We start from the raw sequence: 17598 nt of genomic DNA, 5'->3' as shown, positions 1-17598 counted from the left end.
ATACTTAGGGTGCATCTCTATGTGTAAGAGAAGGGTCCATTGAAATAAGCGGTATTTACTTCTCAGTGGACATGTATAGTATTAACTGATGAAATTTGCATATTAATCTGGTTATTATGTATTCATTTAGAATTATTAATTTATTTATATAACTGACAATCTCACAGACTTGTGACCCTGAGGGCATGCAATACAACAATAATTAAACATTCCACAACGATCAAAAATAAGTAAAATAAAAATGTAGACCCATGAAACCCAAGATTGTGGGAGAGCAAACCCCACTAAATCATTTATGGTCCTCTCGCAGACTTTCCTTGGGATCTTTAGGATCTGCAAGGTGGGTGAGAAAAAAAACCTTAAAGCAACCAGAAATATTTATTTTATTCCTGTTTATTTCAATTTCTGTGAAATATCATTGTCCTTATAACAATGAAAATTATTGTTAAAGCCAATTTAACTTAAAATATATAGGTATAAGAAGCTATAGTTGAAATGAATAAAGTCTGACCTATACAATAGTTGTGTGAATAGCATACATTGCCTCTTCATACTGTGGGAAAAGCTAACCAGGATCTCTAACTTGATCCTTTCTTAACAAACCAGGAGCATAAGATAAACTAAGATTTTCTGGATTTTCATCTGTTCCTGCTGACAGAAAGAATCAGGAAAGAGCAGTTAGTTCCAAGTGAATTGTTGAAGATTAATGGTTAGTCAGAAATATAGTGGGATTTACTCACAGCAGCACATATTAATACCCCTTTTATTGCAAGGTTTCATTTTCTAGTTTTCAATAACAATATTTTCAGCTGGCTTTCTTGCCACGCAGTCTACAATTCTTAAAAGTCTTGATAGACTAGCGATATAGTAGGAATACTGTAGGCATTTCTACACAGTTCTAAATATCACAATACTTGGGCAGCCTTGGATTGATCTTATTCTCAATAATCGAAACAATTCCAGATAAGTTGTCTAGTAAGAGAAAAGAACAGAGGAAGTAGGCAACCTGAATACAAATGCTTATTAGTTGGCCTTAATCAATCTGATTTAGTAAACTACTGCATATGAGGTAATGGGATATTCCCTAGAATTAAAGGCAAGTGAAACATATTTTGTCTCTTTTTAAAAGCAAAAGGGAAAGGTTCATTCATTTATTTAATTTCCAGTTTATAAAAGTTACTTCTTCCAGGGATGTGAATATGCACCTTTCTTTATCCTTTCTTCTCTTCCTTGTGTGTCCAATCACACTTGGCCAATAAATAATTTAATTCTATTTATTTATTTATTTTATTTATTTATTTATTCAATTTTTATGCCACCCTTCTCCTTAGACTCAGGGTGGCTTTCAACATGTTAGCAATAGCACTTTTTAACAGAGCCAGCATATTGCTCCCACAATCCGGGTCCTCATTTTACCCACCTCGGAAGGATGGAAGGCTGAGTCAACCTTGAGCCGGTGATGAGATTTGAACCGCTGACCTTCAGATCTACAGTCAGCTTCAGTGGCCTGCAGTACAGCACTCTACCTGCTGCGCCACCCCGGCTCTATTCTATTTTATTCTATTCTGTACTATCCTATTCTCAGAAGTTAGAGCTGCAAATAAGATCTGAGTCTTGTCTTCTTCCCCAACTATCAACGTTACTTATTGTAGCCTAGAATAGATCACATTCACTTCTAGTTCCAGAGTGGGATAAAAGAGATTTGGGTGATGCAATGAAGGAAAATAAAGCATAAGATGACAAAGTTTCACCACCTTAACTGATAAAATGAAAATACTTATTATATTCATGGCATTAAATATATTTGCCTTAATTCACAACATCCAAACCAAAACCCAAGCAATCTACCTGTAGGTTACCATGATATATGAACTAAAGCTGGTTACAAAAGGCCTTTTCTAATTCAGCAAATTTGCAGTCAGAGAAATTGGAGAATTTCTAATTTTTAAGGAAGGATACCTTAGTGCTGATGATAACAGCAAGGGCTAATGAAACTTGTCAGCTGGTAGAATTCTTTCCTGATGTTTTCCTTTGGGATTTAATCAAAGCCTGGGAGCCCAAAGGGATGATTATACAGTGAAAGGTAGTATATTTTTGACAGCTTCCAATTACGGTAAATGACTTATTTCATATAATTAACTAAATATTAAATCTGAGTTAAGAAAACACTATTGAGGTACTTTTATAACATGCTGGGGCCAAAATAGATATATTACAGCTTAACATGATAGTGTTTTCCCCCAAAATATTCAACTCTGTTTTGTTCTTGTTCAGCATAGTGTACAAAATGACTACATTTCTAATGCCTAAAAGAGGGAGTATTGTATAATAGTTGAGATGTTGAGTTCAGAGCAGGAACACCTGGAATTTAAGCCATCGTCAGCCTTGTAGAAGTACACGGGAGTGACTTTGGGCTAGTCCATCTCTCTCAATCCAGTTTAGCTCGCAGAATTGGTATTGCTTGGAAAATAGAAGGAAATAGTGCTAGGCATGCTGCTTTGAGCTCCTGAATAAAAGGAAGGCTATAAATGTCTGAATTTCTTTCAAAGGAAACTCTCTTTCATTAGATTGAATGAGAGCTAATACAAAATCACATGGAGTAAATTACCTGCCTAGCACTAGTATGAAGCCAGTCAAAACTTCCATTCAATATGCAGTGTGTGATGAGACAATGGTAGATCCCCCACACCCACTGAAAGAGAAATTGCATTTTAATGAAAACAATTTTCATCACTAGTTTATTGACAGACTGATATAAGAAAGGATCTTGAGGATGACACACACAAATCTGCAGATGATGACAAGCTGGGGGGGAATTGCTAACTCTTTGGAGAATACCCAGGGGTGGGCTGCTAGCCGGAACACTGAATTGGGCTCGCCGCGGCGGCTCATGCTTGCAGGCCAGCGCGATTTTGCTTCTGCACCTGTGGAGATAGCAAAATCGCACACGGAACCGCAGGTGCGCCTGTGTTTCGATGAGATTTTTTTTGCTTCCTCACATGCCGAAACATGGGCGCGCCTGTGACTCCATGTGCAATTTTGCTATCTACACAAGTGTAGAAGCAAAATTACGGCTGTCCCGCAAGCACTCATGGGCCGCCACTGCGAGCCCAAATTAGCATTCTGGCTGGAGCCCACTCCTGAAAATACCATATTTTTCTATGTATAAGACACTATTTTTTCTTCAAAATATTTACTTGAAAACTGAGGTGTGTCTTATACACAGGAAGCCGAGGAGAAGGCCATACATGCTGGATGAGTCTCTATCTTATATGCAGCTCTATCATTCCTCCCTATTGTAGTTGTTTCTTGTATCACATTGCTACTGTAGGTTTCATCTCTATTGTTGTTGTTGTTGTTATTATTATTATTATTATTATTATTATTATTTATTAGATTTGTATGCCACCCTTCTCCGTAGACTCGGGGCGGCTCACAACAATAACAAAGACAATATAGGAACAAATCTAATAATTTAAAAAACACTAAAAACCCCATTATTAAAAGCAAACATACACACAAACATACATAAACTGTATAGGCCCGGGGGAGATTTCTCAGTTCCTCCATGCCTGACAGCAGAGATGGGTCTTAAGAACTTTACGAAAGGCAAGGAGGGTGGGGGCAATTCTAATCTCCGGGGGGAGCTGGTTCCAGAGGGTCGGGGCCGCCACAGAGAAGGCTTTTCTCCTGGGTCCCACCAAACGACATTGTTTAGTCGACGGGACCCGGAGAAGGCCAGTCTGCAGAGAGGGGCGGTATATAAATCCAATAAATAAAATAAAATAAAATAAATAAACTCTGTGGGACCTAACCGGTCGCTGGGATTCGTGCAGCAGAAGGCGGTCCTGGAGATATTCTGGTCCGATGCCATGAAGGGCTTTATAGGTCATAACTAACACTTTGAATTGTGACCTGAAATTGATCTGCAACCAATGCAGACTGCGGAGTGTTGGTGTAACATGGGCATACCTTGGGAAGCCCGTGATTGCTCTTGCAGCTGCATTCTGCACGATCTGAAGTTTCCGAACACTTCTTGTGATGCATTTCCTGTTCTTGTTGTATTACTAACTCTAGCAAGATGGGTTCTGAACAATGATGGCTTATAGTGTGCTTACTACAAAAAACTACATGAAACATGGTTCTGTCTTATACATGGTGATGTCTTATATACAAAAAAGTATGGTGGATTCAGGATTCAGAAGGATCTTGGCAGACTTGAGCATTGGGCCCTAAACAACAAGATGCAGTTCAGTGATGAGGAAAGTAAAATCCTACATCTAGGCAAGAAAAACCCAACACATAGGTATAGAATAGGTGGTACCTGGCTCAACAGAAATAACTGTGAAAGACATGTAGGAATCCTAGTGGACTATCAGTTGAGTAGGAGTAGCAGTGTGCTGTAGTTGCCCAAAAAGCTAATGCAGTCTTAGGTTGCATCAACAGAGGGATACCATCAAGATCATGAGACATGAGAGTATGGCTCTATACCAGTGTTTCCCAACCTTGGCAACTTGAAGATATTTGGACTTCAACTCCCAGAATTCCCCAGCCAGCAAATGCTGGCTGGGGAATTCTGGGAGTTGAAGTCCAGATATCTTCAAGTTGCCAAGGTTGGGAAACACTGCTCTATACTACACTACTGAGACCATGTTTGGAATAGTACCCTGTTTTCCCCAAAATAAGATATCCCCTGATAATAAGCCCAATCAGGATTTTGAGTGCATGGCAATAAGGCCAAGCACTTATTTCAGGGTTCAAAAAGACGGTCTTATTTTCAGGGAAGCACAGTACATTACATCCAGTTCTAATTGCCAGATTTAAAAAAGATGCCGAGACCATAGAAAGAATGTAGGAAAGAGCAATAAAGATGATAAGGAATCTGGAAGCTAAACTGAATAATGAACATTTAAGGGAACTAGGTATATCTAGCTTGATGAAGAGAAGAATTGGGGTGACACGATAGTTTGATTTAATTCATTTGATTTAATTGGATTTGTATGCTGCCTCTCTCCAGGGACTCGTCTGACAGCTCCCCAAGTACTTGTCCTCCAGTACTTGGGGGGCTGTCAGAGAAGAGGGTATAGACTTTTTCTCCAAATCATCTGAGGACAGGACGAGAAATAACAGGTGAACGAGCATTAAAGATAGATCCAATCTGGAACTCAGGAGAAATTTCTTGATAGTAAGAACAATTAATCAATGAAACAGCTTGCCTTCTAAAATTGCTGGGAGTCTTCAAGAAAAAAATTGGATAGCCATTTGTCTGGGAGACAATAAGGTCTCCCGCCTTGAGCAGGGGTTTAAGACTACTAGATTTCCAAGGCCCTTTCCAGCCCTGTGATTCCATGATTCTTTATTTTTAATGAAATGTCATTAGTAAATCAGTTAAACAAACAGCAAAACTTTAAAGGAATTTTTTTAACCATGATTTTTTCCCCTGCAGATAGAAACAATTTATGGTTCCTTCCTGAGAAAGAGGAAAAGCAAGGCTTCTAAAAATGTTTCCTAAGATGTAATTTTTAAAATTACATTAACATATTTTAGGATATTAACAAAAGCTTTCTCTTACCCATGCAACGTTTCCTTCTGTTTTTTTCTCTTTCTCCTTTTTGGAATCTGAGTTATTGTACTTTTCAACATTTTTTCCTTTTCTCAGCACACACACAAAACAAAGTGCTCTTTCATATTGACCACCCCATCCCCCTAAATTTGTTTTCATCCTAGCATGTGTATGTATGTTTGTATGCACTTTGTGTGTGTGTGTGTACTTTTTAAAAATAGATGCAAAGTTATGTGGGGGATGATTGGGGAATTGATTGGATTTTGGACTTGGTCCAGAAAACTAAATTCAGGTTACTTTCAGTGTGGTATCCTAAATGTATATAATTTTCTTCCTTTGCTATTGTAATAGCAGGAACTGTCTTAGAACTATTAAACATCTACGCTCGTATTCTAACAATGTTACTTTCTGTTATTATCATCTAAACCTCAATTATACGAAATGGTTGCCATTACATCAACAATTCATAATCCTGATAAATTATCTATTTCATACAATTTACTTTTCACAAGTGTGTTTCTGTCTATTCAATTTAAATACTGTACAGTACTCATTTATCTGAATATACAGTAAAGTTTTTGAGGAGTTGTTTATAAAACTGCATGTGGTAATGTTTTAAAATTTCTGTGCATGGTTTTCCACAATATATCTTTGCAAATTAAAAGAGAATTGGTGGTAGAACTATAACATTTTGATTCAACAGAACTGTCCACATTATCTGATCTCTACTGTGTGTGTGTGTGTGTGTGAGAGAGAGAGAGAGAGAGAGAGAGAGAGAACGAAACAGTCTGAACACACTGAAATTTCATTTTTAAATAACTGCAAGTGCATTCAGTGATTTCATTACACTGATGGAATTTACTAATTCATAATAAATGTTTCTTCTTGTATTATACTGCTTGTGAGGATTGGGAACCCCTTGGTAGCTATACAGGGATCACACTGTCTGATTGCATAAATATTGGATATTACCCATGTTCATATTTTCTCTCCCAAGCCAGCCTTTGATTTTAAGAACACAATTCTATTGTACATTTTTGGGCTTTGCAAGAGCTACAGTGAACTGTTTCTCTCTGGCAACAACTACAAACATGCACACACACTTCTGTCTATTCATTTTTGCGTGTAAACATTTATTATATGAGATGTATGGAGCTCTGGTGCTTTTGTATTTTTCCCTGACGTTTCTAAATATACATCTGAAGCAAAGAGAAAATGATGGATGTTTTAATCTCCCTTCCCCCCCCCCCATTCTGTCTGGCACCTATAAAAGTGACTTTATTTATTTCACATGCATGTGTTTCGGTCACCAGCTGATGACTATAGCAAATGGAAGCAAATGTTTCTACAAGGTCATCTTGTTTTTTACAGATGAATGATGCTATGGGATTTGAATTGCCATGGGTGTATTTTGTCAGTCTCGTCATCTTTGGGTCATTTTTCGTTCTAAATCTCGTTCTCGGTGTATTGAGCGGGTAAGCACACACCTTTTTCATCCTAAAAGCAGAGTCCATGTTTCAGTTGCCACGAACACATAGGTAGAGTGTGGAGATTAAATCAAAAGAATTGGGAATAAGATTTCCAAATTAAAGCGTGGCGGACCAGAGCTTCCTGAAGTCCAAATCCATTGTCTAAAAACACAGAAAATCAATTTAAATGTACGTATAGTATTAGGTATGAAAAATACAGTTTAATAGAAATTAATTGGTGACTTACATGTCAGTACAAAATAAAACAAGCTTTCAACCCTTTTAGAATTGTATCCTTCCATAGGGTAAGTGGATAAAATAACTTAAGCAATTTTCATGACTAAGTGAAATTGTACACATCATGAGCAAGTGCTAGTAAATCTGGTAAATGCTGAAGTAGTGTGCTGCTAAAGCAGAATGCAGATGGTGCTAATACACTGAATACCTATGTGATCTGTCAATTGTGAAAGGACTCTGCTATATAGTGAACGGCTGAATCATAATGTATTTCCTTACATTTTACAGGTAAATGATGCAATAGGATGTGAGTGGCCATGGATCTATTTTGTTAGTCTTATCATACTGGGCTCATTTTTCGTACTTAACCTGGTACTTGGTGTACTTAGTGGGTAAGCCGTTAAATTAAATTCGCATTTCACACCACAGTGTGTAAAATGGTCTGTGCGTTCGTTTTACATTTCACACTGCTGGCTTTTCTGCATGTGCCTTGGATTGGTATGCCATTTTATGGATGTTTGCTTTTCCGACTGCCTGAATTTTATCATTGTACTTGTCTGTGACACATTTATAGTGCTTGCTACTCCTTCAATTCAGTGAAGAACTAACATTGCCATTATCACACTACTGCACTCCTTGTAGATATGAGTACTCTAAACCAGTGTTTCCCAACCTTGGCAACTTGAAGATATTTGAACTTCAATTCCCAGAATTCTCCAGCCAGCATTTGCTGGCTGGGGAATTCTGGGAGTTGAAGTCCAGATCTCTTCCAGTTGCCAAGGTTGGGAAACACTGCTCTAAACCACCTGTGTAAGTAGTATTTTTAAGTATGGATGATGCTGTTGTCCTCTGTTACCTACACCAATGCAACATTCAGATTAGCACACAGGTTTTTCATGTAAGTCAGGGATGTCAAACTGGAGGACCGCAGGCTGGATGCGTCATGTGCAGGCTACACCCACCCCAGCCCTGTGAAGGGGGAAAACATCACAAAACATCATGTGATGGCAATGTGATGCTGCGAGTTTGACACCCGTGATATAAATCATCTGTAAGACATAGCTTAGTAGGCACTTCATTTTTCTTTCTATTGTTTGGGTTTTCTAAATGTTTGCTGCTCCCACAACATTGAAGGAAACATCCTGTCTAAAGACATGAAATTTAATGCAGGGAATAGTATAAATGGCTTGCTTTGCTGTCAGTTGTAAAAAATGCAACAATTTATCAGTGCAAGCTATTTCAACATTGCCAAAGGCAAAAGTTGTCATCTCGCCATCATGTGTTCCAGAAGGTTTCTTTCCTTTACTGAAAAAAAGAACTTGGAATACTGGCAGATCACCTATCAGGTGCCAAGTTTACCATTTGGAAATGGTACATTCGAGAAAAACCCTGAACATTTCATTCCCCTTCCAGTCCATGTTGAATCTCCTCTAGGACATGTTTTCTAGAAGCCATATAACAATTTCCAGAAACAATTCTTCCAAAATGGAATCAGTTTAAGGTATCTGGAATTTTTTCCCCTGTGTGTTAGACCAGTGTTTCCCAACCTTGGCAACTTGAAGATATCTGGACTTCAGCTCCCAGAATTCCCCAGCCAGCAAATGCTGGCTGGGGAATTCTGGGAGTTGAAGTCCAAATATCTTCAAGTTGCCAAGGTTGGGAAACACTGTGTTAGACAAAACATATTCAATTTTAGAGATAGAACCTACCCAAGAGACATCAAATGCCCTCTCATTTTGAGATATGCCTTTGGAAGAGACCATATACTTCCAGAGGGGAAAAGACCATTTTGGAGTCCTTTTAAACATTCTGTTTCCAAATCAGTTACTTTTTCACATCCTCTGGGTCTGTGGTTTAGTGCAGGTGCTTCCATATCAGTCTTGACTTCTGGCAACTGCCTGTGCAAGTCTTGCAGTTTTCTTGGCAATAATTTCAGAAATGGTTTGCCTTTGCATCCTCTTTCCTAGGGCTGAGAGAGAGTAACTGGTTCAAGGTAATGTTTGTGTATTAACATATGAAAAATTGCTTGTAGTATAAAATCCTAAAAAACATAAACCAAAAATAGTGGTTGCACCATGTACCATAAAGCACAGGCTCTTTTTCCCCCTCTGTCTTATCCTGCAACTACTGCTGAAGTCACAACTGGGAGACATTCACTGTTAAACAGAATATGAGCCATTATTTTGATTACCACTTGTGAGCAATTAGAGCAGGTACCTGGCTGACTTTGCCTGATTTTGGAAGCTAAGCAGGACTGGGCTTGAATAATACATGGAAGACTATCAGGAAATAATTAAGCTATAGACTAGGAAATGGAAAATCACCCTTTAAGAATACACTAACAAAGATTGTTTACTTACTTATTCATTTATTTATTTGATTCGACTTCCATGCTGCCCAATCCCAATGGGACTCAGGGCGGCTTGCAGCAATATAAAAATACAATACAATAATGAAAAGAATATTAAATACTAAAACAATAAAAACCCACAAGCAAAGCTGTCCAGTCAAAACAAACATGCCTACCAATCAAACACAATTCGGCCATGGTAGATGTAAGTATTCTTGCTCCCCAGGCCTGCCGGCAAAGCCAGGTCTTCACAGCCTTTCGGCCAGTAGGGTGGGAGCAGTACGTACATCCGGGGTGAGTTGGTTCCATAGAGCTGGGGCAGCCACAGAGAAGGCTCTCCCCCATGGTCCCACCTACCTGCATTGCTTAGTCGACCGGACCCAGAGAAAGCCAATGCTGTGTGATCTTATTGGTCTCTGAGAGGTATGCGGCAGGAGACAGTCCTGTAAATAGTCTGGTCCTAAGCCATGTAGGGCTTTATAGGTAATAACCAACACCTTGAATTGTGACCAGAGACTAATCGGTAGCCAGTGCAGTATGCGGAGTATTGGTGTTATATGGGTGTACCCATGATGGCTCACACGGCTGCATTCTGGACTCTCTGCAGTCCCTGAACACTCTTCAAGGGTAGCCCCATGTAGAGTGCATTACAATAATCAAGCATGAACTAAATACAGTGAGGAATATAATTTTAAATATAGACATAATTAATTAATTTATTGATTGTTGTATAAAATAGCCACCCTACTGTGAATCAGGAAAATATTTGTGTAACCTAGAAGGTTAAAATTCACTGATCTTGGCCAAAAGGCCGTTGTTTTAAGGTCAGATGTCCCAAAGCATGGTTGTCAAACTCGCTGTATCACATTGGTGATATTTTGTGACGTTTTCCCCATTCACAGAGCTGGGGTGGGCATGGCCTATGGGTGACACGTGTGGCCTGCAGGCCGCCAGTTTGACACTCATGTTTAAAGAATTGAATTAGTTGAATATTAGTCTTTTATCACATACTTCATTCCTAATCTTACAGTTTCTGGCATTATTTTCAAGAAATAGTTTCATTGCCCTGGTTTTAATTTATTATTGTATTTAAACAATTTATTTCCTTTATTATGTTATACCTTTTCCTAAAGAGTAAGGTAAAGTTGAATAACATAAGAATCCCATTAAAATATACTATTCAATCAATTATATATAACCAACTTACAAAGCCAACCTGAATGTACAGTAACTCAGTTTGACTCCCAGTGAATGAGTAATAGAGAGAGCATTATGTGATCAATCAGATAAGCTTTCTTTAATATTTCACATTCAAACATCTCCAGTTAGAGAATTTAACAATAAGCTCAGGGGGGAGAATTTGCTCTTTTTCAGAGACACAAGCCTCAAGTTCTTTGGGGCTTCATATATTATAGGCATTAGAAAAGGAAGAATGTTCATAAACAGAATCCTAGCCCATGGATCAGTTTTAATACAAAATATATTTTGTCAAATTGTCTTGAGTAGAAGGGAAGAATCACATTCCATTTATTATTATAAATTTTCAACAGTAGCAAGTTTTTCTGTAGGATAGATGGAAATTTCATTAACCTATGTAGGCACTTATGTGACCATACACTGAAATAGACACAATGCTAATTTCCTCTAGTCTGCATTGGTCACATTCTCGATGTTCCTAGTGGTTCCTCTTGCACAAAACAATCTGAAGGGTTATATTTATAAATAGACAGAAGGCATGGCACAAGTTGACTGAGAGAGAAGAAGGAAAACTACCCATTTTCTCTTGTAAATATTTATTTATTAATCAAACGAACCAACAAATAATGCCTATCCTTTGATCCAGTGAAACTGTGCAGCAAATGAAACAAAACACATCAATCTTAAACACTAAAGGAAAGCCCATTAATCCCCCCTCCATGCAATAGAAATATCAATAGATACCATAGCACAGTGTTTCCCAACCTTTTTTGAGCCGCGGCACATTATTCATATTTTCAAAATCCTGGGGAACACTGGGGGGGGTGGCTAAAGAAAAGTTTTGACAAAAAAAAATCTTCCTCCATTTCGCTCTATTTCTCCCTCACTCTTTCTCTCTCTTCCTTCCCTTCTTTCTCTCTCTCCATCCCTCTTTCTTTCTTCCTCTCTTTTTTGCTCTCTTCCTCTCTCCCTCCTTCCCTCCCTATATGTCTTTCTCTCCCCCTTGCTCTCTCTGCCTCTCTTGCTATCTCTCTTTCATTCTCTCTCTTTCTTTCTTTCTCTTTCTCTCTCTCTCTGTCTCTCTTTCTCTGTCTCTGTTTCTCTCTCTCTTGCTAGCTCTCTTTCTCTCTCTTTCTCTTTCTCTGTCTCTCTCTCTCTCTGCCTCTCTTGCTATGTCTCTCTTGCTCTCGCTCTCTCTCGCTCTCTCTCTCTGCCTCTCTTGCTATGTCTCTCTTGCTCTGTCTCTCTTTCTCTCTCTTCCTTTCTTCTCTGCGGAGGCCGGCGAAGGTTTTTCTTATTTTAAATGTTCCAGGTGGCAGGGGGATGCGGAGCCCGCACGCACACACCCCCGACATTCCAAATTCTGCCTCAGCTGTGAGAAGAACGCCTGCCCCGCCTGTCCTGCAGCCCTTTCGCTGACAGCCTGGGACAAAAGCGCTCCGTGAAGGGACTGCAAGAGGGGCCGGGCGGGCATTAGCAGCCGGATGAGGAGGACGAGAAGCCGCTGCAGCCACCCCCAATCCCCCCCCCTTCCCTGGGTGCCTTCCAAAGGCCCCTGGAAAAAGGCAGGAGGTAGCAACGAGGCGCGAGGACAAGCAGGCAGCTTGGCGGAGGGGAAGCGCTGAGGGGCTCTCCTCCTTCCCCACCCCCCGCGCTTCTCTCCCGCCCTGGCTTTTGCTTTGCCCGCAGATTTCCCCGCAGTTCAAAAGGAGGCAAGAGGTGGCCTGGATGAAATTGCGGGGAAATCATGGGGCGAAGCGAAAGCCAGGGAGGGAGAGAAGCGCGGGGGTGGGGAAGGAGGAGAGCCCCTCAGCGCTTCCCCTCCGGCAAGCTGCCTGCTTGTCCTCGCGCCTCGTTGCTACCTCATGCTGCTCCCACCATGGCTGCGCGCGGTTCCGGTGCCCCTGGCTGAAGGTCGTCCTGTGGCTGGTCTTGGGCTTTACGGTGGCTTCCTGGTTCCCTCTCCTCCCTCCGCCTGTGTCTACCGCCAGCGCCTCATTCCTCGGAGCTGCCGCTTCCTTCCAGGCAGCCCAGCCACGCTGCCGTAGAAAGTGCAGAGGTTATTGCCGCCGCCTCTGCCTCCACTCAGGGAGCCACCGTGGTTGAGCTGAGGGAGAGGAAAAGGCGCAGTGACCACGGTGGCTCCCTGAGTGGAGGCAGAAACGGTGGCAATAACCTCTGTGCTTTCTACGGCAGCGTGGCTGAGCTGGACGGAGGGAAGCGGCAGCTCCCACTCGAGGAACTCACGGCAACGGGCAACGGCTTGGTGGGAGGCGACGGCGGGAGACACAGGCAGTGGGAGGAGAGGGAACCAGGAAGCGACTGTGAAGCCCAAGACCACCCACAGGACGACACTCAGGCAGGGGCGCCGGCAGCGCCCCGCCCAGCTTGAGCTTCTCGCGGCACACCTGGCCATGTCTCGCGGCACACTACTGTGCCGCGGCACACCGGTTGGGAAACGCTGCCATAGCATACATTCATGCCAATGTCAAGGATCCAAGAAATAGATCTACAGTGTTTCAAGTAAAATTCCCAAACAGGCGATTTCCTCAAAAAAACAGCTTTATTGGGAATATCAAATTGGTACATGTCTGGTAAAAACCAACCCTGAAGGCCTTGGTTTTCACCTAATTAAAAGTAAAAGTTTTCCCCCCAATCCCAAGCAGTCAGTCACGTGGCCCAATTATGCTGGTATTTGGTGATATCACTCTTCCTTCCTCCAGTCAGGTGTGAGGACATCCTTGGTTCCCAGACCAAGGAATTTTATTTTGACTATACAACCCTGGCTATCTCTAATACTCAGTGTACCTTGCTTCAGTGTGGCAGCACTGAAGCTCCAAGCCAGGTCAGTTTAAAGGTTGACAGCCAGATTTTCAGAACTAATAGCCTAGCCCCCACTACCTGGGGAACAGCCACCACTTCACAGTTTTCTGAAAAGCCTGTAGGGTCAAGGGCATCCATTTCTCTGGATGGAGGCTGTTCAGTAAGGCAGATATTATGACAGAAGAAATGTCATAGGAAATTTCTAGGACCTACCAGATGACTCTGTCTCACTGAGAGAATCTAGAGTGTGTTCTCTCTGCCAATAATAATAATAATAATAATAATTAATAATAATAGTAATAGTAATAGTAATAATAGTAATAATAATAATTTATTAAATTTGTATGCCACCCCTCTCTGAGGACTCGGAGCGGCTCACAACAAGCAATACATAATGTACAAATCCAATATTAAAAACAAGTTTTAAAAACCCATTATAAAAAACAGTCATACAATCCAGACAAACCATACATAAAATGGAACTGTTAGGGGTATATCAATTTCCCCATACCTGGTGACATAGGTGGGTTTTCAGGAGTTTGCGAAAGGCAAGGAGGGTGAGGGCAGTCCTAATCTCCGGGGGGAGTTGATTCCAGAGGGCTGGGGCTGCCACAGAGAAGGCTCTTCCCCTGGGTCCCGCCAAACAACATTATTTTGTCGACAGGGCCCGGAGAAGGCCGACTCTGTGGTACCTAATCGGTCTTTGGGATTCGTGCGGCAGAAGGCGGTCCGAAAGGTATTCTGGTCTGATGCCATGTAGGGCTTTATAGGTCATAACCAACACTTTGAACTGTGACCGTAAACTGATGGCAGCCAGTGCAGGCCGCAGAGTGTTGACGAGACATGGGCATATCTAGAAAAGCCCATGATTGCTCTCGCGGCTGCATTCTGCATGATCTGAAGTTTCCGAACACTTTTCAATATGATTCACTTAGCAGCAACATTAAATGCACTCTGCATTCCAGGTAAGCAGAAGCTTTTTGAGGCTTTGGAGTGCTCTTCAAGGCATGTAGAATTAATTTTATACTCATGGACCAGATACAGTATGAAATCACACACAAAGTATGCTAGGAAGATAGAACGGGTGATATATATTATAAACTTTCTACAATAAATAGGCAAAGCAAGCACACCTAATTATGATACAAACCCTGCAGCTTCTGATGACCTTTTACAACCGAGCAGCATTTTGCAACTTTCATAGACATTTCAGCAGATGGATCTGTTAGTATAAAGTGCACAACCTCTACTTAAAGACAACTTGTATGTTTAGCAAAGATGGAGAATATTAATCCAAAGCACCAAGTAAAACATGCCAGACTCTCTTTGTGGCTTTGTCTAAACATAGGCTCCAAATATGGGATATTTCTGAATTTACTGTCCAACCCCTTTCTGCATTAAACTTTGCTAATGTAAAATTGCTTTCCTGAAGTTATATTAGGAAATAAGAACAGTGAAAAGTTTATAACAGATACATCTGTTAAAATACTTTAAAACTTTGGATTGGCCACTGTACCAGTCCAAGAGAAGGGCTTGCTGTCTGATCTCTATCATAACTTTCTTTGGCCCGTGCATTAACAGAGATACTTGGATGACATTGATTTTTTAAAATTATGATGACAATTGATAGATCTCTTAGTGAAAAAGATTATCTTAATTAATTTCTAGTTAATAAATAAGATTAAGTTAGATGTAGGCAACTATTGCTTATCTATTTTGAATGTTAACTCATACTAAATCTTCTGGTCATATGAGAGTTACAACCAGGGGTGGGCTGCTGCCCGGACCGGGGGGGGGAGACATACAGTGGGGTAGTGGAAATGGAGCTCAACCCCAGAGCACCCAATTTGCACTGAAAGATGTTGAAAGAAAATGCAGGATGTCCTGCATAAGCCACGCCCACTGTGTGGTAGTAAAAATTTTGGTAGCCCTTCACTGGTTACAATCCAAAACATTTGAAGACATCAGGTTGCCAAACTTTAATTTAAGGAACTAGAAAAGGCTGTCAAACTCCTGGCCCACAGACCGGATGCATCACACGCTGGCCATGCGCACACTTGGTTTAGCAAAGTGGGGGGGAAGTCCTTATGCATCACGTGACGCTGCTGCGACAATGCGAGTTTGACACCCCTGAACTAGAAAAACTTTACTTCAATCACTGCTGTCCATCAGATATCACTACTCAAACTTATTTCTGATTAAAATTTTCCTGCATCTGTTCTCATTTATATGGATTTGATTTGCCTCAACTTTACGTTCTTTGAATTGCTGTTTCAATTTAAGAACATAATCTTGATGCAAACTTATCTAATATATTTGTTGAAAATATTATATGTGCGCATGCTTCAATTTAAGTCAGAGTTCCAGACTTAATGGACATGCTCCAGACAAAATCTTCTGAATAACAATTGCCATATGAGAGAGTATCAGGACATTTAACTGCGGAGAGGGGCGGCATACAAATCCAAATAATAATAATAATAATAATAATAATAATAATAATAATAATAATAATAATAATAATATTTAACATTTCAAATAACTGGGGAATATTTTAGACTTCTATCTCTCTTACTTTCAAAATGCCCTTAACCAGGCAGAGTTTACAGAAAGAAGTGAATCATTTCCTCAAAACTATCCAGAATGTCTGCAATTAGGATAAGTTGTGAACATGGACATGCTATTTTACAATTTAACACTCAGCCAACCATAACACAAATGCAGAAAGTAAAGGAAAGCAAAACATTTTTATACAATTATAAGCGTTTAAAGGGGTCCTTGCTAACCACTAAGTCCATTAAAAAAGGAACCTTGCTGTATACATATTAAACTAGGTAATTAATCAATGGGTACAGTTGGTTGAAATTGAATAATTGATTGATGAAAAATATTTTAACCACTGTAATTTATTATCTTTTCAGAATAGGATTCACATGGTTTGCAATTGCAAAAGTTTAAAGATCTAATTAACTGAATCTACATTTAAAACTGTTTTAGGCCTCCGGTGTTAATCTAATGGGGTGGTTTCTATAATTAAACACACAAGCACCTAATTATTGTATGAACTTTGGCATCATGTATTGATTGCCACTAGTTCAGACAGCTTTTTAAAAACAGGAGTTTGCATATTGTGCGAAATTATAGTTTTCTTAATCATGGTTTATTGAACAAGCTGTGAAAACATTTAATTTCACAATTTTGCTCAGTTTAAGTGCATTTATTTTATCCATCTGTTGATGGGGAAAAGAGAATTCAAGTGGGGAGCTGCTGAGCAGAGATCACTTGTATTTGTTTGACAGTAATTTGACAAGTAACCTTGTTTGAATGAAGCTCAGAACTCTGGAGAAACAATATTTTCTTCTCTTGTACAAAGAGGTTTAAAATATTTACATTCAAGAATAGTACAAAGCAAATGTGATTGAAATCCTCCTTGAACACTAAATTGAAGCACTGCTTCTCTTTTCTTCCTCTTCCTCCATTATATAGTTTAGTATTGTTTCTTTACGGAAACTTTTGGTTTTTCCCTGTTTTCAGGAACTCCTTGGCTGTGCAAATCTGTGTAGACAAAATGCATCAAAGCTGTCTGGCTGTGAATTGCACAAGGCTAGAAACCAAGAGAGCAATTCTTTTATAGCTAGTGCAAAGTTGCTTCAGCAAAGCACATAAATAATAATTTAATTAAGTAAGTAATTAATGAGAGATCTTTTGCTCCCGAAAACCTACTAACAGCCTATATTCCACAACAAAACCATAATTGGTGTGATTCATACAACATCCTAAACTATGTTATATAGTTTATAAAGCGGGCCCAATTGGCAAAAGAAAGATCAGGACCATATTGGTTGGAAACCTGTGGAAGAAGAGGCCTTCATCCTTCAGTGGACACACAACAGCTTCAATGATTGATTATGTTAGTTTATAAAACACAGTAGTTATGACCATACAACCTACAACACTAA

The 17598-nt window shown here is 40.1% G+C and overlaps 1 protein-coding gene across 2 annotated transcripts in view; it reads left to right on the top strand.

Moving 5' to 3' along the window:
• The window catches only part of CACNA1D (calcium voltage-gated channel subunit alpha1 D), a 277357-nt gene that overhangs the window by 126930 nt on the left and 132829 nt on the right, over positions 1–17598 (top strand). For both annotated transcript variants that reach the window (XM_070738512.1, XM_070738513.1), the window contains exon 8: positions 7558–7661. In XM_070738512.1, coding sequence (XP_070594613.1) covers positions 7558–7661 — 104 coding nt within the window. The remainder of the gene's footprint in view (positions 1–7557; positions 7662–17598) is intronic.

The sequence above is a fragment of the Erythrolamprus reginae genome, chromosome 2, assembly GCF_031021105.1.
Source record: "Erythrolamprus reginae isolate rEryReg1 chromosome 2, rEryReg1.hap1, whole genome shotgun sequence".
Lineage (NCBI taxonomy): Eukaryota > Metazoa > Chordata > Lepidosauria > Squamata > Dipsadidae > Erythrolamprus > Erythrolamprus reginae.
Note: the sequence above shows the minus strand (reverse complement) of the source record. Positions and strands in the feature narration are given on the sequence as shown.